This window comes from Bufo bufo, chromosome 4 (genome assembly GCF_905171765.1).
Source record: "Bufo bufo chromosome 4, aBufBuf1.1, whole genome shotgun sequence".
NCBI lineage: Eukaryota > Metazoa > Chordata > Amphibia > Anura > Bufonidae > Bufo > Bufo bufo.
In genome coordinates, this window is record NC_053392.1 from 634,465,637 (window position 1) to 634,488,099 (window position 22,463).

The 22,463-nt window shown below is 56.5% G+C and overlaps 1 protein-coding gene across 5 annotated transcripts in view; it reads left to right on the plus strand.

Annotated features, from left to right (window-relative positions):
- Positions 1-22,159, plus strand: part of LOC120999860 (cullin-9-like) — a 41,344-nt gene extending 19,185 nt beyond the window's left edge. For 4 of the 5 annotated variants that reach the window (XM_040430894.1, XM_040430892.1, XM_040430896.1 and 1 more), the window contains 18 exons: positions 5,687-5,918; positions 7,457-7,562; positions 7,628-7,855; positions 8,508-8,598; positions 9,207-9,378; positions 9,453-9,558; positions 11,769-11,864; positions 11,938-12,113; positions 12,192-12,325; positions 12,404-12,589; positions 14,802-15,091; positions 15,237-15,394; positions 15,494-15,713; positions 19,175-19,355; positions 19,432-19,577; positions 19,726-19,840; positions 19,997-20,193; positions 21,180-22,159. In XM_040430894.1, coding sequence (XP_040286828.1) covers positions 5,687-5,918; positions 7,457-7,562; positions 7,628-7,855; positions 8,508-8,598; positions 9,207-9,378; positions 9,453-9,558; positions 11,769-11,864; positions 11,938-12,113; positions 12,192-12,325; positions 12,404-12,589; positions 14,802-15,091; positions 15,237-15,394; positions 15,494-15,713; positions 19,175-19,355; positions 19,432-19,577; positions 19,726-19,840; positions 19,997-20,193; positions 21,180-21,494 — 3,149 coding nt within the window. In that variant the 3' untranslated portion in view covers positions 21,495-22,159. Of the gene's footprint in view, positions 1-5,686; positions 5,919-7,456; positions 7,563-7,627; positions 7,856-8,507; positions 8,599-9,206; positions 9,379-9,452; positions 9,559-11,768; positions 11,865-11,937; positions 12,114-12,191; positions 12,326-12,403; positions 12,590-14,801; positions 15,092-15,236; positions 15,395-15,493; positions 15,714-16,308; positions 16,324-16,800; positions 16,810-19,174; positions 19,356-19,431; positions 19,578-19,725; positions 19,841-19,996; positions 20,194-21,179 lie in introns of all 5 variants that reach the window. The other variant, XM_040430895.1, reaches the window with a different exon arrangement.
- Positions 22,160-22,463: the final 304 nt, after the last annotated feature.

Below are 22,463 nucleotides of genomic sequence, written 5' to 3' on the forward strand. Positions count from 1 at the left end.
GCCTCCTTCTGCTCATCACCCCTCCTGTGCCTCCTTCTGCTCATCACCCCTCCTGTGCCTCCTTCTGCTCATCACCACTCCTGTGCCTCCTTCTGCTCATCACCCCTCCTGTGCTTCCTTCTACTCATCACCCCTCCTGTGCCTCCTTCTGCTCATCACCCCTCCTGTGCTTCCTTCTGCTCATCACCCCCTCCTGTGCTTCCCCTCCTGTGCTTCCTGCTCATCACCCCCTCCTGTGCTTCCTCCTGCTCATCACCCCTCCTGTGCCTCCTCCTGCTCATCCCCCCTTTTCTCTGCTTCCTTCTACTCATCACCCCTCCTGTGCCTCCTTCTACTCATCACCCCTCCTGTGCCTCCTTCTGCTCATCACCCCTCCTGTGCCTCCTCCTGCTCATCAGCACCCCTCCAGTGCCTCCTCCTGCTCATCACCCCTCCTGTGCCTCCTCCTGCTCATCACCCCTTCTCTGCTTCCTCCTGCTCATCATCCCTCCTGTGCCTCCTCTGGCTCATCATCCCCGACTGTGCCTCCTCTGGCTCATCATCCCCGACTGTGCTTCCTTCTGCTCATCACCCCCTCCTGTGCCTCCTCCTGCTCATCACCCCTCCTGTGCTTCCTTCTGCTCATCACCCCTCCTGTGCCTCCTCCTGCTCATCACCCCTCCTGTGCCTCCTCCTGCTCATCACCCCTCCTGTGCCTCCTCCTGCTCATCACCCCTCCTGTGCCTCCTCCTGCTCATCACCCCTCCTGTGCCTCCTCCTGCTCATCACCCCTCCTGTGCTTCCTTCTGCTCATCACCCCCTCCTGTGCTTCCTTCTGCTCATCACCCCTCCTGTGCCTCCTCCTGCTCATCACCCCTCCTGTGCTTCCTTCTGCTCATCACCTCTCCTGTGCCTCCTGCTCATCACCCCTCCTGTGCTTCCTTCTGCTCATCACCCCTCCTGTGCCTCCTTCTGCTCATCACCCCTCCTGTGCCTCCTTCTGCTCATCACCCCTCCTGTGCCTCCTCCTGCTCATCACCCCTCCTGTGCTTTCTTCTGCTCATCACCCCTCCTGTGCCTCCTCTGGCTCATCACCCCTCCTGTGCCTCCTCTGGCTCATCATCCCCTCCTGTGCTTCCTCCTGCTCATCACCCCTCCTGTGCCTCCTCTGGCTCATCATTCCCTCCTGTGCCTCCTCTGGCTCATCTCCCCCTCCTGTGCCTCCTCCTGCTCATCTGTAGTGCTGAGCGGCAGGGGCTATGTTTGAATTTGCAATATTCCACGAATATTTTGGTGAATATTCGTCATATATTCGTGAATTCGAGATTATTTTCTTGATTGCGAGAAATCGGCAGTATAATATGCGTGTAATGCGTGCACAATACCGGCGTGGGTCACTGTTCTTTATTTTCCAAGCTGCCAGAAGTTTCCTGAGACTGGAGACAATGGTCGGCACGGCAGAACGTTACAATAGGTTTTGTGGGGTTTCGCTGGTCGATAGGATAAGCGGGCGCAGGTCTCAAAACGTCAGTGTTTATTCACACTTGAGGCGATTGCACAGAACAGCAGTAACTCCGCAGTCTTGGTGTTAATTCACACACAATGGAAAGTTCATATAACACAAGTCACCTTGCTGGCAGTTCTGCCTCCAGTAGTCCAGGCTTTAGGGGGTCTGTTCCCCCTGCACATGGGTCTCTGCCCTCCAGCACGGCACAAAGCCTCAGATCCCAAAAACAGAGACATCTCTGCTGAGCCCAGCTGCCTATTTAAGGACAGCCAGGTGCTGCCAAAACCCGGACCGGCACTTAGGCTAGGTCTACATGACAGGGCACAACTACACTGCAACATTTGTTGCACAACAATTTTTATAATGATAGTCTATGGTGTCGCACTGCGACATGTGAAATTCTGTGACTGCGACGCAACAGTCGCAGGAAAATCCATCTTGCAGCATGTCGCAGTGCGACACCATAGACTACCATTATAAAAAATGTTGCACGACAAATGTCGTTGTGTAGACCTAGCCTTAAACTCCGGTCCGGTATTTGACCTCACCTGGCTGGAAACCAGCCCAGCTGCAGATGCTGTCCGCATCCTTTGCGGCCCCATTGAAGTGAATGGGTCCGCATCCGAACCGCCAAAACTGCGCCTTGGATGCGGATCAAAACAACGGCCGTGTGCATGTAGCCTTATATATATATATCAGCTAACTAACCCTAACTAACTGTCTGTAATATATATATATATATCAGCTAACTAACCCTAACTATCTGTATTATATATATATATATATCAGCTAACTAACCCTAACTATCTGTATTATATATATATATATATATCTCAGCTAACTAACCCTAACTAACTATCTGTATTATATATATATATCAGCTGACTAACCCTAACTATCTGTATTATATATATATATATCTCAGCTAACTAACCCTAACTAACTATCTGTATTATATATATATATCAGCTAACTAACCCTAACTATCTGTATTATATATATATATATCAGCTAACTAACCCTAACTATCTGTATTATATATATATATATATATCAGCTAACTAACCCTAACTAACTATCTGTATTATATATATATATCAGCTAACTAACCCTAACTATCTGTATTATATATATATATATCAGCTAACTAACCCTAACGATCTGTAATATATATATATATATCAGCTAACTAACCCTAACTATCTGTATTATATATATATATATCAGCTAACTAACCCTAACTGACTGTCTAATGTAATGACACAGGGAAGCCCAGAGCTCCGCAATGTCACCGCTCTCTCTCAGATCTGCAGCATACTGCATACAAGGGCTGCTGGGAGGTTCTTATATAGTAAGGGGGAGGGGCAGCTTTCCTATTGGTTGCTAGGGATGTTGCTAAGCTCTGACAATACATTGCAGCCTTCTCATTGGCCCACAAGCAGGAAGGGAGGTTACTGATGAAAATAATATCTAGAATGTTTGCGATTATTAATATATATCACTATAGTCTACATCTTCACGAATTTTCGAAGTGCCGATATTCGCTATTCGAGTATTCGCGCCCAACACTATTCATCACCCCTCCTGGGCCTTCTCGCTCTGCTTCTCTCTCCCTCCTGGGCCTCCTCGCTCTGCTCCTCTCTCCCTCCTGGGCCTCCTCGCTCTGCTCCTCTCTCCCTCCTGGGCCTCCTCGCTCTGCTCCTCTCTCCCTCCTGGGCCTCCTCCGGCTCATCACCCCCTCCTGTGCCTCCTCGCTCTGCTCCTCTCTCCCTCCTGTGCCTCCTCGCTCTGCTCCTCTCTCCCTCCTGTGCCTCCTCGCTCTGCTCCTCTCTCCCTCCTGGGCCTCCTCGCTCTGCTCCTCTCTCCCTCCTGGGCCTCCTCGCTCTGCTCCTCTCTCCCTCCTGGGCCTTCTCGCTCTGCTCCTCTCTCCCTCCTGTTCCTCCTCGCTCTGCTCCTCTCTCCCTCCTGGGCCTCCTCGCTCTGCTCCTCTCTCCCTCCTGGGCCTCCTCCGGCTCATCACCCCCTCCTGTGCCTCCTCGCTCTGCTCCTCTCTCCCTCCTGTGCCTCCTCGCTCTGCTCCTCTCTCCCTCCTGTGCCTCCTCGCTCTGCTCCTCTCTCCCTCCTGTGCCTCCTCGCTCTGCTCCTCTCTCCCTCCTGTGCCTCCTCGCTCTGCTCCTCTCTCCCTCCTGGGCCTCCTCGCTCTGCTCCTCTCTCCCTCCTGGGCCTCCTCGCTCTGCTCCTCTCTCCCTCCTGGGCCTTCTCGCTCTGCTCCTCTCTCCCTCCTGTTCCTCCTCGCTCTGCTCCTCTCTCCCTCCTGGGCCTCCTCGCTCTGCTCCTCTCTCCCTCCTGGGCCTCCTCGCTCTGCTCCTCTCTCCCTCCTGGGCCTCCTCGCTCTGCTCCTCTCTCCCTCCTGGGCCTCCTCCGGCTCATCACCCCTCTCCCTCCTGTGCCTCCTCGCTCTGCTCCTCTCTCCCTCCTGTGCCTCCTCGCTCTGCTCCTCTCTCCCTCCTGGGCCTCCTCGCTCTGCTCCTCTCTCCCTCCTGGGCCTCCTCGCTCTGCTTCTCTCTCCCTCCTGGGCCACCTCGCTCTGCTCCTCTCTCCCTCCTGGGCCTCCTCGCTCTGCTCCTCTCTCCCTCCTGGGCCTCCTCGCTCTGCTCCTCTCTCCCTCCTGGGCCTCCTCCGGCTCATCACCCCCTCCTGTGCCTCCTCGCTCTGCTCCTCTCTCCCTCCTGTGCCTCCTCGCTCTGCTCCTCTCTCTCTCCTGTGCCTCCTCGCTCTGCTCCTCTCTCCCTCCTGTGCCTCCTCGCTCTGCTCCTCTCTCCCTCCTGGGCCTCCTCGCTCTGCTCCTCTCTCCCTCCTGGGCCTTCTCGCTCTGCTCCTCTCTCCCTCCTGGGCCTCCTCGCTCTGCTCCTCTCTCCCTCCTGGGCCTCCTCGCTCTGCTCCTCTCTCCCTCCTGTGCCTCCTCGCTCTGCTCCTCTCTCCCTCCTGTGCCTCCTCGCTCTGCTCCTCTCTCCCTCCTGTGCCTCCTCGCTCTGCTCCTCTCTCCCTCCTGTGCCTCCTCGCTCTGCTCCTCTCTCCCTCCTGTGCCTCCTCGCTCTGCTCCTCTCTCCCTCCTGTGCCTCCTCGCTCTGCTCCTCTCTCCCTCCTGTGCCTCCTCGCTCTGCTCCTCTCTCCCTCCTGGGCCTCCTCGCTCTGCTCCTCTCTCCCTCCTGGGCCTCCTCGCTCTGCTCCTCTCTCCCTCCTGTGCCTCCTCGCTCTGCTCCTCTCTCCCTCCTGTGCCTCCTCGCTCTGCTCCTCTCTCCCTCCTGTGCCTCCTCGCTCTGCTCCTCTCTCCCTCCTGTGCCTCCTCGCTCTGCTCCTCTCTCCCTCCTGGGCCTCCTCGCTCTGCTCCTCTCTCCCTCCTGGGCCTCCTCGCTCTGCTCCTCTCTCCCTCCTGTGCCTCCTCGCTCTGCTCCTCTCTCCCTCCTGTGCCTCCTCGCTCTGCTCCTCTCTCCCTCCTGTGCCTCCTCGCTCTGCTCCTCTCTCCCTCCTGTGCCTCCTCGCTCTGCTCCTCTCTCCCTCCTGTGCCTCCTCGCTCTGCTCCTCTCTCCCTCCTGTGCCTCCTCGCTCTGCTCCTCTCTCCCTCCTGTGCCTCCTCGCTCTGCTCCTCTCTCCCTCCTGGGCCTCCTCGCTCTGCTCCTCTCTCCCTCCTGGGCCTTCTCGCTCTGCTCCTCTCTCCCTCCTGGGCCTTCTCGCTCTGCTCCTCTCTCCCTCCTGGGCCTCCTCGCTCTGCTCCTCTCTCCCTCCTGGGCCTCCTCGCTCTGCTCCTCTCTCCCTCCTGGGCCTCCTCGCTCTGCTCCTCTCTCCCTCCTGGGCCTCCTCGCTCTGCTCCTCTCTCCCTCCTGGGCCTCCTCCGGCTTGTGCCTCCTCTCTCCCTCCTGGGCCTCCTCGCTCTGCTCCTCTCTCCCTCCTGGGCGTCCTCGCTCTGCTCCTCTCTCCCTCCTGGGCGTCCTCGCTCTGCTCCTCTCTCCCTCCTGGGCCTCCTCGCTCTGCTCCTCTCTCCCTCCTGGGCCTCCTCGCTCTGCTCCTCTCTCCCTCCTGGGCCTCCTCGCTCTGCTCCTCTCTCCCTCCTGGGCCTCCTCGCTCTGCTCCTCTCTCCCTCCTGTGCCTCCCTCTGGATGAGGCTCTGTTATGTTGGTGACTCTCTGATGCCTCTTTCAGAGGTGGCCCCGGCTCTGCAGGACATGGACGTGGCGTCGTTGCTCAGCGGTCTGCAGGACGTGCGGCTGTGCCGGGAGCTGCTGCCGTCTCTGGAGCGCTGTGTCTGTGGTGACACCTCTGCGCTGCCGTGTGATGTCTCCCAGCTCCTCACAGACCCCGACTTCTTCCTGCAGCTTCTCTCCAGCCTGGAGCAGCTCCGCAGCGAGAAGCATCTCCAGCTCTGTGTCTACAGGTGCGGGCCCCGAGGTTGGAGGGGAGCCAGGGGCCCGAGCCAGGGTCCTCAGCTCTGGATGTGACTGGAGAATGAGACAGCGTTCTAGTGGATGCAGCTCTGGATGTGAGTGGAGAATGAGACAGCGTTCTAGTGGATGCAGCTCTGGATGTGAGTGGAGAATGAGACAGCGTTCTAGTGGATGCAGCTCTGGATGTGAGTGGAGAATGAGACAGCGTTCTAGTGGATGCAGCTCTGGATGGGAGTGGAGAATGAGACAGCGTTCTAGTGGATGCAGCTCTGGATGTGAGTGGAGAATGAGACAGCGTTCTAGTGGATGCAGCTCTGGATGTGAGTGGAGAATGAGACAGCGTTCTAGTGGATGCAGCTCTGGATGTGAGTGGAGAATGAGACAGCGTTCTAGTGGATGCAGCTCTGGATGTGAGTGGAGAATGAAACAGCGTTATAGTGGATGCAGCTCTGGATGTGAGTGGAGAATGAGACAGCATTCTAGTGGATGCAGCTCTGGATGTGAGTGGAGAATGAGACAGCGTTCTAGTGGATGCAGCTCTGGATGTGAGTGGAGAATGAGACAGCGTTCTAGTGGATGCAGCTCTGGATGTGAGTGGAGAATGAAACAGCGTTATAGTGGATGCAGCTCTGGATGTGAGTGGAGAATGAGACAGCGTTCTAGTGGATGCAGCTCTGGATGTGAGTGGAGAATGAGACAGCGTTCTAGTGGATGCAGCTCTGGATGTGAGTGGAGAATGAGACAGCGTTCTAGTGGATGCAGCTCTGGATGTGAGTGGAGAATGAGACAGCGTTCTAATGGATGCAGCTCTGGATGTGAGTGGAGAATGAGACAGCGTTCTAGTGGATGCAGCTCTGGATGTGAGTGGAGAATGAGACAGCGTTCTAGTGGATGCAGCTCTGGATGTGAGTGGAGAATGAGACAGCGTTCTAGTGGATGCAGCTCTGGATGTGAGTGGAGAATGAGACAGCGTTATAGTGGATGCAGCTCTGGATGTGAGTGGAGAATGAGACAGCGTTACAGTGGATGGAGCTCTGGACGTTACTGGAGAATGAGACAGCGTTCTAGTGGATGCAGCTCTGGATGTGAGTGGAGAATGAGACAGCGTTACAGTGGATGGAGCTCTGGATGTGAGAGGAGAATGAGACAGCGTTCTAGTGGATGCAGCTCTGGATGTGAGTGGAGAATGAGACAGCGTTCTAGTGGATGCAGCTCTGGATGTGAGTGGAGAATGAGACAGCGTTATAGTGGATGCAGCTCTGGATGTGAGTGGAGAATGAGACAGCGTTCTAGTGGTGCAGCTCTGGATGTGAGTGGAGAATGAGACAGCGTTCTAGTGGATGCAGCTCTGGATGTGACTGGAGAATGAGACAGCGTTGTAGTGGATGCAGCTCTGGATGTGAGACGAGAATGAGACAGCGTTGTAGTGGATGCAGCTCTGGATGTGACTGGAGAATGATAGAAGAGCAGTGACGCTTGTGCAGGGATGATGAGAGTTGTGGTAGTGATGCCTCTGGCTCTTCTTCAGGATCCTGAATAAATGCCTGTCCTACTACCAGGAGGACGCCCTCCCCTGGCATCGCAGCATTGAGCCCTGCCTGACCTCCCTCGTCAGCACCACCAGCGACCATGAGGTGAGTGGAGGGGGTCGGGATGGGGGGTGATTTCTGACTCTCCAGTCACCGTCCTCTGTCTGCAGGTCGTCCAGGAGGTCGTCAGCTTCCTGCACCGCCTGGCGTCCATTAATAAAGACTGTGCCGTGGTCATGTGCCGGCTCGGGGCAAAGGAGATGCTGAGTAAAGTGTTGGAGAAGCAGAGCGCCACCGTCCTGCAGGCGGCTGAACTGCGAGACCTCCTGAGTGACTGCGAGAAGTACACCAGCCTCTACCAGAAGATGGCCACCAGCATCCTGGCAGGGTGCATCCAGGTAAGTGCCCCCACTGCCTCCACTTCTGTACTCCAGTCACATCCAGAGCTGCACTCCACATTGTATAGTGTGGGGGTCCTGGCCTCGGTGAGCTAGCTCCGAACCCTCCTCTTACCTAGAATCATCTACCGCCGCACCCCTGCGTATTCCCCTGAACGGGCTGCGCTAAACCACAAGAAACCGAATGTGATTATAGCCTTTGTGCTGGGAGACAACAGATCACGAGAGGCCACGCCCTCAGAATCCCCCCGCCACAGAATCCCCCCCGAGAAGTCTCCGCGGAGGAGGAGCGGCACTGAGCGGACGTAATCATCCGAGGTTCAGGGGACTGCGGAGGCACCGCCGGATCTCACAGAGTGCGCCAAATACAGAGCGCTCCTCGCCAGCAGCCTGTGCGCAAGATCTGCCCGAGCGCTTCCAAAATGTGATGTCCTCCCGGATCTGACCGCGGTCACCGTACAGGCCACTCCTGGAATGAATCCTACCCGTAATATTGTCGGAAGACGTGACCGCTTTATTATATAGCAGTGGAGCCGAGCGTCCGGAGAGTCTTCAGATGTGACTGGAGTAGAGGAGCTGATGCAGCTCTGGAGGTGACTGGAGTGCTGGTATCTGCCTGTTATAATGCTGAGATGTTTGTCTTCTCTGTCAGATGGTTCTGGGGCAGATTGAGGAGCATCGGCGCTGCCAGCAGCAGATCAGCATCCCCTTCTTTGATGTCTTCTTGAGAAACCTCTGTCAGGGTGAGTGTGGGGGCGTGTCCCTTCCCTCTCTGTGGAGCGCTCTTTGTCGGGGACCACCTCTCTGTGGAGCGCTCTTTGTCGGGGACCACCCCTCTGTGGAGCGCTCTTTGTCGGGGACCACCCCTCTGTGGAGCGCTCTTTGGCTCGGCCCACCCCTCTGTGGAGCGCTCGTTGGCTGGGCCCACTCCTCTGTGGAGCGCTCGTTGGCTGGGCCCACCCCTCTGTGGAGCGCTCGTTGGCTGGGCCCACTCCTCTGTGAAGCGCTCGTTGGCTGGGCCCACCCCTCTGTGGAGCGCTCGTTGGCTGGGCCCACTCCTCTGTGGAGCGCTCGTTGGCTGGGCCCACTCCTCTGTGGAGCGCTCGTTGGCTGGGCCCACTCCTCTGTGAAGCGCTCTTTGGCGGGGACCACCCCTCTACTGCACAGTACGGGTAGCAGATGGGCCCATCCTCTGCGTCCCCCCTTCACCGTCCCCATAGACAGACATGAACAGGGCCAAACACCGAGACCTCTCCTCAGTATATGGTGGCCCTCGGGGTGCACTCCTTATATCGGTGATGAGGGCGGGGCCCTCCCGCTTCTAATGGGGGCGATCCTCATGTCTCCGCAGGCTCCAGCGTGGAAGTGAAAGAAGACAAATGCTGGGAGAAGATGGAAGTTTCCTCCAACCCGCATCGCGCCAACAAACTGACTGACGGGAACGCCAAGACCTACTGGGAATCGAGCGGCAGCACCGGATCCCATTATATCAACATCTTCATGCACCTGGGCGTGGTGATCCGGTGAGGAATCTAGCGCATGGCGAGGAGGCGGAGCCCGGCAGATCTGGTGTATAATAAGTTTGTGCCCCCTGCAGGCAGCTGGTGCTGATGGTGGCCAGTGAGGACTCCAGTTACATGCCGGCCCGAGTGCTCGTAATGGGCGGAGAGAGCGCGTCCAGTGTCAGCACCGAGCTCAACGCGGTCAGTCCTGACGTCAGCAGACAAGATGGCGGCTCCTACACTGCGGCGGGGGTTATATAATGTACACTGCGGGGGGGGTATATAATGTACACTGCGGGGGGGGGTATATAATGTACACTGCGGGGGGGGTTATATAATGTACACTGCGGGGGGGGGTTATATAATGTACACTGCGGGGGGGGGTTATATAATGTACACTGCCGGGGGGGTATATAATGTACACTGCGGGGGGGGTTATATAATGTACACTGCGGGGGGGGGGGGGGTTATATAATGTACAGTGCGGGGGGGGACAGGGTTATATAATGTACAGTGCGGGGGGGGGTTATATAATGTACAGTGTGGGGGGGACAGGGTTATATAATGTACAGTGCGGGGGGGGTTATATAATGTACAGTGTGGGGGGGACAGGGTTATATAATGTACAGTGCGGGGGGGGACAGGGTTATATAATGTACAGTGCGGGGGGGGGGTTATATAATGTACAGTGCGGGGGGGACAGGGTTATATAATGTACAGTGCGGGGGGGGACAGGGTTATATAATGTGCGGGGGGGGGGACAGGGTTATATAATGTACAGTGCGGGGGGGGACAGGGTTATATAATGTACAGTGCGGGGGGGGGTTATATAATGTACAGTGCGGGGGGGACAGGGTTATATAATGTACACTGCGGGGGGACAGGGTTATATAATGTACAGTGCGGGGGGGACAGGGTTATATAATGTACACTGCGGGGGGGACGGGTTATATAATGTACACTGCGGGGGGGGGTTATATAATGTACACTGCGGGGGGGGGTTATATAATGTACACTGCGGGGGGGGGTTATATAATGTACACTGCGGGGGGGGGTTATATAATGTACACTGCGGGGGGGTTATATAACGTACACTGCGGGGGGGGTTATATAACGTACACTGCGGGGGGGGTTATATAACGTACACTGCGGGGGGGGGGTTATATAACGTACACTGCGGGGGGGTTATATAACGTACACTGCGGGGGGGTTATATAACGTACACTGCGGGGGGGGTTATATAATGTACACTGCGGGGGGGGTTATATAACGTACACTGCGGGGGGGGTTATATAACGTACACTGCGGGGGGGGGTTATATAATGTACACTGCGGGGGGGGGTTATATAATGTACACTGCGGGGGGGGGGGGTTATATAACGTACACTGCGGGGGGGGTTATATAACGTACACTGCGGGGGGGTTATATAACGTACACTGCGGGGGGGGGTTATATAACGTACACTGCGGGGGGGGTTATATAATGTACACTGCGGGGGGGGGTTATATAATGTACACTGCGGGGGGGGGGTTATATAATGTACACTGCGGGGGGGGGGGTTATATAACGTACACTGGGGGGGGGGGTGTATAATGTACACTGCGGGGGGGGTGTATAATGTACACTGCGGGGGGGTTATATAATGTACACTGCGGGGGGGGTTATATAACGTACACTGCGGGGGGGTTATATAACGTACACTGCGGGGGGGGTTATATAATGTACACTGCGGGGGGGTTATATAACGTACACTGCGGGGGGGACAGGGTTATATAACGTACACTGCGGGGGGGACAGGGTTATATAATGTACACTGCGGGGGGGTTATATAATGTACACTGCGGGGGGGGTTATATAACGTACACTGCGGGGGGGACAGGGTTATATAATGTACACTGCGGGGGGGGTTATATAACGTACACTGCGGGGGGGGGTTATATAACGTACACTGCGGGGGGGGTTATATAACGTACACTGCGGGGGGGTTATATAATGTACAGTGTGGGGGGGGCAGGGTTATATAACGTACACTGCGGGGGGGGTTATATAATGTACAGTGTGGGGGAGGCAGGGTTATATAATGTACACTGCGGGGGGGACAGGGTTATATAACGTACACTGCGGGGGGGACAGGGTTATATAATGTACACTGCGGGGGGGGTTATATAACGTACACTGCGGGGGGGGTTATATAACGTACACTGCGGGGGGGGTTATATAACGTACACTGCGGGGGGGTTATATAACGTACACTGCGGGGGGGGTTATATAACGTACACTGCGGGGGGGGTTATATAACGTACACTGCGGGGGGGGGTTATATAACGTACACTGCGGGGGGGTTATATAATGCGGGGGGTACTGTCGGCAGAGTCCATATTGCCTTATTTTGGGGGTCACTCGTCCTCAGGTGAACATCTCTGGCTCCGCCTCCCGCGTCGTGCTCCTGGAGAACGCCACCCGTTTCTGGCCGGTGGTTCAGGTGAAGATTAAGCGGTGTCAGCAGGTAATGCGCTGGTGTCAGGTGAGCGCGCTGCCCTGTCAGCCGGCCGCGGTCATGCAGCGTTGTGTCCCCGCAGGGCGGTATTGACACGCGGGTGCGCGGTCTGGAGGTCCTGGGGCCGAAGCCGACCTTGTGGCCGGTGTTTAAGGAGCAGCTGTGCCGGAGGACCTTCCTCTTCTACACCAGCCGGGCGCACAGCTGGGGGCAGGAGATCCGCCAGAAGAAGGAGCGCTTACTGCAGCTGTTCAGCAGGTAGCGGTGCGAGGGGCCACGCTCACCTCTGGGGGCCCGCTTCTCCTCCCCACTCTCTGATTGGCCGTCTTGTTGCAGGTTGAACCGCGCCTTGTCACACGAGCAGGAGTTTGCGGATCGGTTCCTGGCGGACGATGAGGCTGCTCTGGCCCTGGGCCGCACCTGTTGGGAGGCGCTGATATCCCCCCTGGTGAGGAGCATCACCACCTCAGGTACAGGACCTTCCGGGCCCCCCGGGTGCTGCCCCCCCGCTGGTCAGGACCCTCCCCTCTCATCCTGCTTTCTTTCAGACCCCGGCGGAGTGAGCCCCTTCAGCTGGCTTCTTACCCGCTACCTGGAGAACATTCAGGGGGCTCGACGACCCAAGACCCCAACTTCAGTCTTCAACTCCCGGGTCCGCAGGCTGACCCACCTCCTGGTGCATGTGGACACCAATCCCCAGGACACCGCCGCACTGAAGGCCCCCAGTAAGACCAGTGAGTATCCCTGCGAGGTGGGTCTCTGTATGGGGTGGGGGTGGGGTTTCTGAGGTGGGGGGTGGGGTCTCTGAGGTGGGGCAGGCTGTCTATATGGGGTGGGGTCGGGGTCTCTGGGGTGGGGGTGGGGTTTATGAGGTGGGGGGTGGGGTCTCTGAGGTGGGGCGGGCTGTCTGGGGTTGAGGCGGGGTCTCTGAGGTGGGGCGGGGTCTCTGAGGTGGGGCTGGCTGTCTATATGGGATGGGGGCGGGGTCTCTGAGGTGGGGCGGTCTGTCTGGGGTGGGGGCGGGGTCTCTGAGGTGGGGCAGACTGTCTGGGATTGAGGCGGGGTCTCTGAGGTGGGGCGGGGTGTCTGTATGGGGTGGGGTCTCTGAGGTGGGGCGGGCTGTATGGCGTGGGGGCGGGGTCTCTGAGGTGGGGCGGTCTGTCTGGGGTGGGGGCGGGGTCTCTGAGGTGGGGCAGACTGTCTGGGATTGAGGCGGGGTCTCTGAGGTGGGGCGGGGTGTCTGTATGGGGGGGGTCTCTGAGGTGGGGCGGTCTGTCTGGGGTGGGGGCGGGGTCTCTGGGGTGGGGTCTCTGAGGTGGGGGCGGGGTCTCTGAGGTGGGGCGGTCTGTCTGGGGTTGAGGCGGGGTCTCTGAGGTGGGTCGGAGTCTCTGAGGTGGGTCGGTCTGTCTGAGGTGGGGCGGGGTCTCTGAGGTGGGGCGGTCTGTCTGGGGTTGAGGCGGGGTCTCTGAGGTGGGGGCGGGGTCTCTGAGGTGGGGCGCGGTCTCTGAGGTGGGGTGGGGTCTCTGAGGTGGGGCGGTCTGTCTGGGGTGGGGGCGGGGTCTCTGAGGTGGGGCGGTCTGTCTGGGGTTGAGGCGGGGTCTCTGAGGAGGGGCGGACTATCTGGGGTGGGGGCGGGTTCTCTGAGGTGGGGCGGGGTGTCTGTATGGGGTGGGGTCTCTGAGGTTGGGCGGTCTGTCTTGGGTTGAGGCGGGGTCTCTGGGGTGGGGGCGGGTTCTCTGAGGTGGGGCGGGGTGTCTGTATGGGGTGGGGTCTCTGAGGTGGGGCGGTCTGTCTGGGGTTGAGGCGGGGTCTCTGAGGTTGGGCGGTCTGTCTGGGGTTGAGGCGGGGTCTCTGAGGTGGGGCGGGGTGTCTGTATGGGGTGGGGTCTCTGAGGTGGGGCGGTCTGTCTGAGTTTGGGCGGTCTGTCTGGGGTTGAGGCGGGGTCTCTGAGTTTGGGCGGTCTGTCTGGGGTTGAGGCGGGGTCTCTGAGTTTGGGCGGTCTGTCTGGGGTTGAGGCGGGGTGTCTGGGGTGGGGTCTCTGAGGTGGGGCGGGGTGTCTGTATGGGGTGGGGTCTCTGAGGTGGGGCGGGGTGTCTGTATGGGGTGGAGTCTCTGAGGTGGGGCGGGGTGTCTGTATGGGGTGGGGTCTCTGGGGTTGAGGCGGGGTCTCTGAGGTGGGACGGGGTCTCTGAGGTGGGGCGGGGTGTCTGTATGGGGTGGGGTCTCTGAGGTGGGGCGGGGTGTCTGTATGGGGTGGGGTGTCTGTATGGGGTGGGGTCTCTGAGGTTGGGCGGTCTGTCTGGGGTTGAGGCGGGGTCTCTGAGGTTGGGCGGTCTGTCTGGGGTTGAGGCGGGGTCTCTGGGGTGGGGGCGGGGTCTCTGAGGTGGGGCGGGGTGTCTGTATGGGGTGGGGTCTCTGAGGTGGGGCGGTCTGTCTGGGGTTGAGGCGGGGTCTCTGGGGTGGGGGCGCGGTCTCTGAGGTGGGGCGGGGTGTCTGTATGGGGTGGGGTCTCTGAGGTGGGGCGGTCTGTCTGGGGTTGAGGCGGGGTCTCTGGGGTTGAGGTGGGGTCTCTGAGGTGGGGGCGGGGTCTCTGAGGTGGGGCGGGGTGTCTGTATGGGGTGGGGTCTCTGAGGTGGGGCGGTCTGTCTGGGGTTGAGGCGGGGTCTCTGGGGTTGAGGTGGGGTCTCTGAGGTGGGGGCGGACTCTCTGAGGTGGGGGCGCGGTCTCTGAGGTGGGGGCGCGGTCTCTGAGGTGGGGCGGGGTGTCTGTATGGGGTGGGGTCTCTGAGGTGGGGCGGTCTGTCTGGGGTTGAGGCGGGGTCTCTGAGGTTGGGCGGTCTGTCTGGGGTTGAGGCGGGGTCTCTGGGGTGGGGGCGGGGTCTCTGAGGTGGGGCGGGGTGTCTGTATGGGGTGGGGTCTCTGGCCTGACACTTGCTTCTCTCCTCAGATGGGAAGAGCCGGGACCCCCCCACTTCCCCCGTGAGACCCTTTGGTTCTGAGTGGAGCAGTATGGCAGGGATCGCTCAGTGCTGGCAGGGAGTGGTCCGGAACCAGGTGCAGCGCTTCCTGGAGATGTCCTGGAATGATGTGGATCTGGTCTCCCGCTTCTGCTCCATGTACCGGGCCCTCAGATGCGCCATGGATGAGATGTTTGGACGACAGACGCGGTTCTTACTGTCTCTGCGCCAGGGCTTCTGTGAGGGACTGTTACAGCTGTCATTCCTGACCGCGCTGCACGTGAGTCTGTCCCCGTGTCTGTCCCTCCTCGGATCTCCGCTCCCTGGGGCGGCTCCAGCAGTGTCTGTGGTGTGGCCCCTCTAGTGTCGGCGGCGTGGCCCCGTCTTCCTGTCTGGGGATGTTGTATCTGTGTTGTATGTTGCAGGTGACGGAGCAGTTCGCTCGCTATATAGATCGGCTGATAACTGCGATTCGTGCGGACTCCTCGGATCTCCGGTCCCTGGAGCAGCTCCAGCAGTTCCTGGACTTTGTCCTTTTCTTGTCTGATCTGGAATTGGCCAATTCTTTTGAGCATTTTTACAGGTCAGAAAATTCTTTTGTTTCCCACAATGCTGCTGTTTCCTGTGATGCTCTGTGCTGCTGTGTTCAGGCCCTGGGTTCCCATTCTGCTTTGTGTTGCAGGCATTATCTGGCGGACCGGCTCCTGTCCCTTGGACCTTGCTGGTTGGAGAACTCAGTGGTCGATCACATTGGCATTTGTTTCCCAAACCGTTTCCCCCAACAAATGCTGAAGAACCTGGAGGAGGCGAAAGATCTGCAAAGAGAGGAGCATCTGTACCGGCTGCAGGAGCGTGATAGAGCGGTCTTATCTGAGGAGGAGGACGACAATGAGGAGGAGATGGTGAGGACATGGGGAGGAGGAGGACAATGAAGAGAAGATGATGAGGAGGAGAAGAGGGAGGAGGTGATGATGAGGACATGGGGAGAAGGAGGACAATGAGGAGAAGGTGATGAGGACATGGGGAGAAGCAGGACAATGAGATGGAGATGGTGAGAAGAAGAGGGAGAAGGTAATGATGAGGACATGGGGAGAAGAAGGACAATGAGATGGTGAGAAGGAGGAGGAGGACAATGAGATGGTGATGGTGAGTAGGAGGGGAGGAGGTGATGATGAGGACATGGGGAGGAGGTAGTGAGGAGAAGGAGAACAATGATATAGAGATGGTGAGGAGAAGGAGGTGATGATGAGGACAATAAGATAGAGATGGTGAGGAGGAGGAGGACAATTAGATGGAGATGGTGAGGAGGAGGAGGTGATGAGGAGAACATGGGGATAGGAGGTGATCAGAAGGATATGGATGGTAGGAGGTGATGAGGAGGACATGGGGAGGAGGAGATAGCAAGGAGAAGGAGAACAATGAGTTGGAGATAGTGAGGATAAGGGGGAAGAGTAGGAGGTGATGAGGAGGAGAATATAGGGGGTAGGAGGTAGTGAGGAGGAGGACAATGAGATGGTGAAGGGAAGGGGGAGGAGGAGGTGATTAGTAGAACATGGGGGTAGGAGGTGATGAGGAGGATGTGGAAGGTAGGAGATGATGATGTGGACATGGGGAGGATGAGGTAGTAAGGAGAGGAGAGGGACAGTGAGGAGAAGGAGGCCATAATGAGGAGGATGTGGGGGGCGGAGGTAGTGAGAAGAAGGACATGAGCAGAAGGCAGAAGGTGATGAGGATGCCCTGGGGGGGGGGGGGGGGATGATGAGGAGGACATAGGGAGGAAAAGATGGTGACAGGAAGGGGATGAGAAATACGAAGTAAGAAGATGGGGGAAGACATTGGGAGGATAAGGTGGTGAGGAGGAGGAGGACAGTGAGGAGGAGATGGGTAGAAATGAGGGGGAGATGGTGAGGAGAAGAGGAAGGAAGATGACAATGAGGAGGTGACGAGGAGATGGGGAGGATGTGGCGAGAAGAGGGAGAAGATGGTGAGGAGGAGATGGTGGTGTGCTTGGCGAATAGGAGGAGGACATGGTGAGGAGGAGATTTTGAGAAATGGGAAGACTTGCGAGGAGGAGATGGTGGAACGTGTGCAGCGAGCCGCAGTGAGGAGGGTAGGAATGATGGTTGTGGTCCTGAGAGGGGTAGTAGTACTCGCAGTTTCTGGTGGCTGTCCCCACTTTAGTGCTTCCTAGGACAGTGCAGTGACTGGAGTGCACACCCTTTCTTCCCTCGGGGCACACCCTGGTATTGGGGCTTCTGCCTGGTGATAGTTGGGGTGCCCCTGATGGTGAGCAGTTGTCAGGGTGCAGGGGCCGGCAGATGGATGGTGGAGACCATAACCAGGCCTATTGGTGGTAATGAATAAAATCTTTCTTTGCTGAACCGATGTTGGGAGTAGTAGTACATATAGCAGCAAAAGGGACGTTCCAAAGTATATCACAGTGTAGTGTTTCTCCCATTAGCGATGAATAGGCAGCAACAATGATGGAGGTAGTAGTGCTCCCTGACTCACCCTCTCTAAAGATACTTAATAGTCTCTCCTAATAACCACAGGCATGCAATTATGTTCTTATTAACCCTTTCTGTATTTTTTTGGGCGGAGGTGTGCAGATCGTAGACACAGATGACTAGTCAGTCTCAGGGTTTGATGGGCCCTGGATTCAATCATCCTTCTACAGCAGCAGAGTCTCTTATGCCGTAAACGGGCGATTCCTTACTGACGTCATCTTGCACCTTCTATAAAGTCTGGTCTCTTTCCTTCAGGGGTTCTCTGGTAGCAGAGTTGTAGCAGCTGTAATCTCGGAGACAGAGGTTCTCTGGACTTGGGCCTGGTCTCCAGGAACTGTGACGCACATCTTTTCTGTAGCTCTGCTCTGACTAAGCTCTCTAACCTGGGGACAGACTTAGTCCATCACCCTGGTAATCTAACTAGTCTGCCAGTATAAACTATCTGTTGCCCATACATTGCTGCTAGGATCACACAGTGCAGAAGTGAGCGCTTCAACCACAGAGCACAACAATAAATTAACCTTTTTGTCAATAATGAACCCTTTGCAGTAGTCTTATGGGGTACTGCACATGGTGAGGAAGAGATGGTCAGGGAGTAGAGGTGGTGGAGGCTGTGGTGAAGAGCAGGAGAAGGCGAAGAAGATGGTGAGGTCTGTGATGCAGTTTGGTGTCCTCTCCTCCAGAGCTGTGCTCTATGATCAGAGGCTTCATGTATTATGGTGGCTTCTTCCCCCTCACTGTATCCTCTGTGTCTCCAGGTGATGGAGGAGATCTCAGTGCTGCAGTGTAATGTCCTCTCCTCCAGAGCTGTGCTCTGTGATCAGAGGCTTCATGTATTATGGAGGCTTCTTCCTCCTCACTGTATCCTCTGTGTCTCCAGGTGATGGAGGAGAGCTCAGTGCTGCAGTTTGGTGTCCTCTCCTCCAGAGCTGTGCTCTGTGATCAGAGGCTTCATGTATTATGGTGGCTTCTTCCTCCTCACTGTATCCTCTGTGTCTCCAGGTGATGGAGGAGATCTCTGTGCTGCAGTTTGGTGTCCTCTCCTCCAGAGCTGTACTCTATGATCAGAGGCTTCATGTATTATGGAGGCTTCTTCCTCCTCACTGTATCCTCTGTGTCTCCAGGTGATGGAGGAGATCTCTGTGCTGCAGTTTGATCATAGAGTACAGCTCTGGAGGAGAGGACACCAAACTGCAGCACAGAGATCTCCTCCATCACCTGGAGACACAGAGGATACAGTGAGGGGGAAGAAGCCTCCATAATACATGAAGCCTCTGATCATAGAGTACAGCTCTGGAGGAGAGGACACCAGAGGCTTCATGTATTATGGAGGCTTCTTCCTCCTCACTGTATCCTCTGTGTCTCCAGGTGATGGAGGAGATCTCAGTGCTGCAGTGTGGTTTCCTCTCCTCCAGAGCTGTGCTCTGTGATCAGAGGCTTCATGTATTATGGTGGCTTCTTCCCCCTCACTGTATCCTCTGTGTCTCCAGGTGATGGAGGAGATCTCTGTGCTGCAGTTTGGTGTCCTCTCCTCCAGAGCTGTGCTCTGTGATCAGAGGCTTCATGTATTATGGTGGCTTCCTCCTCCTCACTGTATCCTCTGTGTCTCCAGGTGATGGAGGAGATCTCTGTGCTGCAGTTTGGTGTCCTCTCCTCCAGAGCTGTGCTCTGTGATCAGAGGCTTCATGTATTATGGTGGCTTCTTCCTCCTCACTGTATCCTCTGTGTCTCCAGGTGATGGAGGAGATCTCTGTGCTGCAGTTTGGTGTCCTCTCCTCCAGAGCTGTGCTCTGTGATCAGAGGCTTCATGTATTATGGTGGCTTCCTCCTCCTCACTGTATCCTCTGTGTCTCCAGGTGATGGAGGAGATCTCTGTGCTCCAGGACGAGGGTGTGGAGGATGCTGAGGTTCAGATCTCGGTGCTTTCTCCTCGATGCTGGTCTGTATCCCCTGTCTGCTACCTGGACGATCCATCCAAGTACCTCCCAGAGGCCCTCGGCATCCCTCTGCAGCACTTCAGCGACTTCTATACAAAGAGTAAGGGCCCCCGATATGTCTCCAGCTCAGAGGTGTCGTCGGTGTGTGTGCTGAACATCTTGTGTGCTCTCCTCAGGTCAGGTCGCTCTGGGCTCGGACCTCACTCAGTCTCGCCGGCTGCAGTGGACTTGGTTGGGGAGCGCTGAGGTACAATATGGAGACCTGACGCTCCGAGTCTCCACCCTCCAGATGTTCATCCTACTGCTCTTCAACCAGCACAAGGTGAGATGTTGGTCCCATTAGGGTCATGTGAAATCATATGTCCATATCATCGGATCCTCCTAGTCACCTGGATCCCTGGTCTGTATGACATTTTTATATGAAGTGAGGGTGTTGCTGGTATGTCCTGTGTTGTCTCATCTGTGGTTAGGACCTCTCCATGGAGGACATAGAGCAGCAGACAGGGACATCTGGATCTCTCCTCAAGACTGCAGTAGATTTCCTGACCTGCGATACTGGAATCCTCTCCCATCATAAGAACGCAGGTGAGAATCAGATTTGTGAGGTGATGCCAGTGAATGGATTACTATTGTCTCAGACATTTGCATTGGTTTGCATTCAGTGACCGATAACATGTTAGTAATTAGCACGAGTCCCGTGTGGTGACGCCCCTTTACAATGTTATCTGGTCCCGGTTTCAGGGCGTCTCTACGTGAATGAGGCCCTGTATGACTTGGGCTCTCGGATGGCTCTGGATTTCTCCACCAGATGGAATGACAACAGGATTTCAGAGGAAATGATCTGCATTCTACAAGAGAGAAGAGCTTCCCTGTTACGTGTGTTGGAGCAGGTCATGAAGGAAGAGCGTGAGATCCATGTGGACCGTCTGATCTACAGGGTAGGTGAAGTGTAGGACAGCGCAGACCGTCCGGAACTGATCGTGTTATGGACTGCTGACTGCATGAGAAAGCAGGGCCACTGCTGCAACTAGAGCCATCACAGAAACGAGGGCCACACACAGAGAGCCCCCCCAAGTGACGAGGGCCACACACAGAGAGCCCCCCCAAGTGACGAGGGCCACACACAGAGAGCCCCTCAAGAGACGAGGGCTACAGATACAGACTGAGATCCACCAAGAGATGAGGGCCACACACTGTGGGCTCCCCAAGAGACGAGAGCCACACACTGAGGGGCCCCCCAAGAGAGGAGGGCCTCAGAGAGTCCCCCAAGAGATGAGGGCCACACACCGAGGACCCCCCAAGAGATGAGGGCCACACACCGAGGACCCGCCCCAAGAGACTAGGGCCACACACAGAGAGCTCCTCAAGAGGCGAGGGCTACAGACTGAGATGCCCCAAGAGATGAGGGCCACACACTGAGGGCCCCCCAAGAGACGAGAGCCACAAAGCGAGAGCGCCCCAAGAGATGAGGGCCTCAGAGAGTCCCCCAAGAGACGATGGCTACAGAATGAGATGCCCCAGGAGATGAGGGCCATACACTGAGGGCCCCCAAAGAGACGAGGGCCACCCCAAGAGATGAGGGCCACACACCAAGGGCCCCCTAGAGATGAGGGCTACACCAGAGGGCCTCCTAAGAGACGAGCCCCCCCCCCCCCCCCCAAGAGACTAGAGCTACACACCGAGAAGCCCCCAAGAGGCGAGGGCTACAGAATGAGATGCCCCAGGAGATGAGGGCCATACACTGAGGGCCCCCAAAGAGATGAGGGCTACACACCGAGGGCCCCCTAGAGATGAGGGCTACACCAGAGGGCCTCCTAAGAGACTAGCCCCCCCCCCCCCCAAGAGACAAGAGCTACACACCGAGAAGCCCCCAAGAGACGAGGGCTACAGACCGAGGGTCACCACACGCTTGTCTGTATTTCAGGTTATTGATGTGTTCCAGAGAGAAATGTCCTCTGTGCTGCCCACTCGCTGTGGCATCCCTGATGTGCTCTCTTGTATAATGCGCCAGCTGGATCGTGGTGTTATTCATAGGAAACCAAGCAATCCATTACTTCTGTGCTATAAGGTGGAGGCTCCATCCCCTGTGATACTTTGCCCTTTGCCTTCCAATTCAGAAACCATTACCCCAATCCCACCCCAAGTATCAGAATTCTGCAGAGTGCGAAGAATCAGCAGCAACATCGGGCCGGTCCCAGAGCAGCGTCCAACATTCAGCACATTCAAGTCTATGGCCTAACGGGACGGAGATCAGACGCTTCAGCTCGTTCCAGGCTGCGTCCCGTTCTTTTGCATGTTCTGGACCCTTCCCGCCTATCTGACATCTGTTCCTGATCGGTGAATGGGTACATGGAAGGATGACCTCTAACTTTAGTCCATGCTCTTCTGGTTTCCCCCTTCATTTGATGCTGGTTCTGGTTGCAGATGGTGGTGGCTTTAAGGTTATGGTTGAAGCAGTTAAGCCCAGATGAGTCGAGTGCATTATGTAGAGGAAGAAGTTGATGACTGCTCTGATCCTAGGAACTGAAGCTAGGGTCAGATCTAGAGCCTCCACCACACGCAGTACGAGGCCATCTTATCTGGAGATCTTCACTCGCTCATTACTCTAACCGGATTCTCAGCTTTACTAAAGGAACAGGTAAAAATTTTAAGGACAGGCCTTCAAAACTGTACCGAACAGGATGAGGCGGGGACAGGATGATCTGTATGATGTGATGTGTGAACGGTAACTGGTGACTCTGGTACGGGTCGTGCATCCTCTGTGCCTTCTGCAACATTGTCGATTCAGACACAACATATGGGTCAGTATTGTGGGGATTCGCTCTGGAAGGCAGGGTGAGCGGACGCCGTACAGAGGCAAGAACAAGGTTGTAAAGCAAAGTTCAGTGTTTATTCACACATAGGAAAAAAAAAAAAAAAACAAGCCAAAAGTAACAGTGTTCAGTTTTGGTGCCTGTTCACACCACACAAAGTCCACAGTGCACAAAGCCTTCACCTGGTCAGCAGTTTTCCGCCCGCAGCCCGCAGCAGGCTTTAGAGGCCTGTTTCCCCAGCATGCGGCTCTCACAAATAGATGGCCTCAGTGTCTCAGGGCACAGACTCCACAGCTTCTCTGTCATGGAGGATAATCCACACCCGCTCAACGTGCTGGCTGGGTTTTTATATCCCAGCCAAAACCCGGTCTGGAACCGTGTGGAACAGCCACACA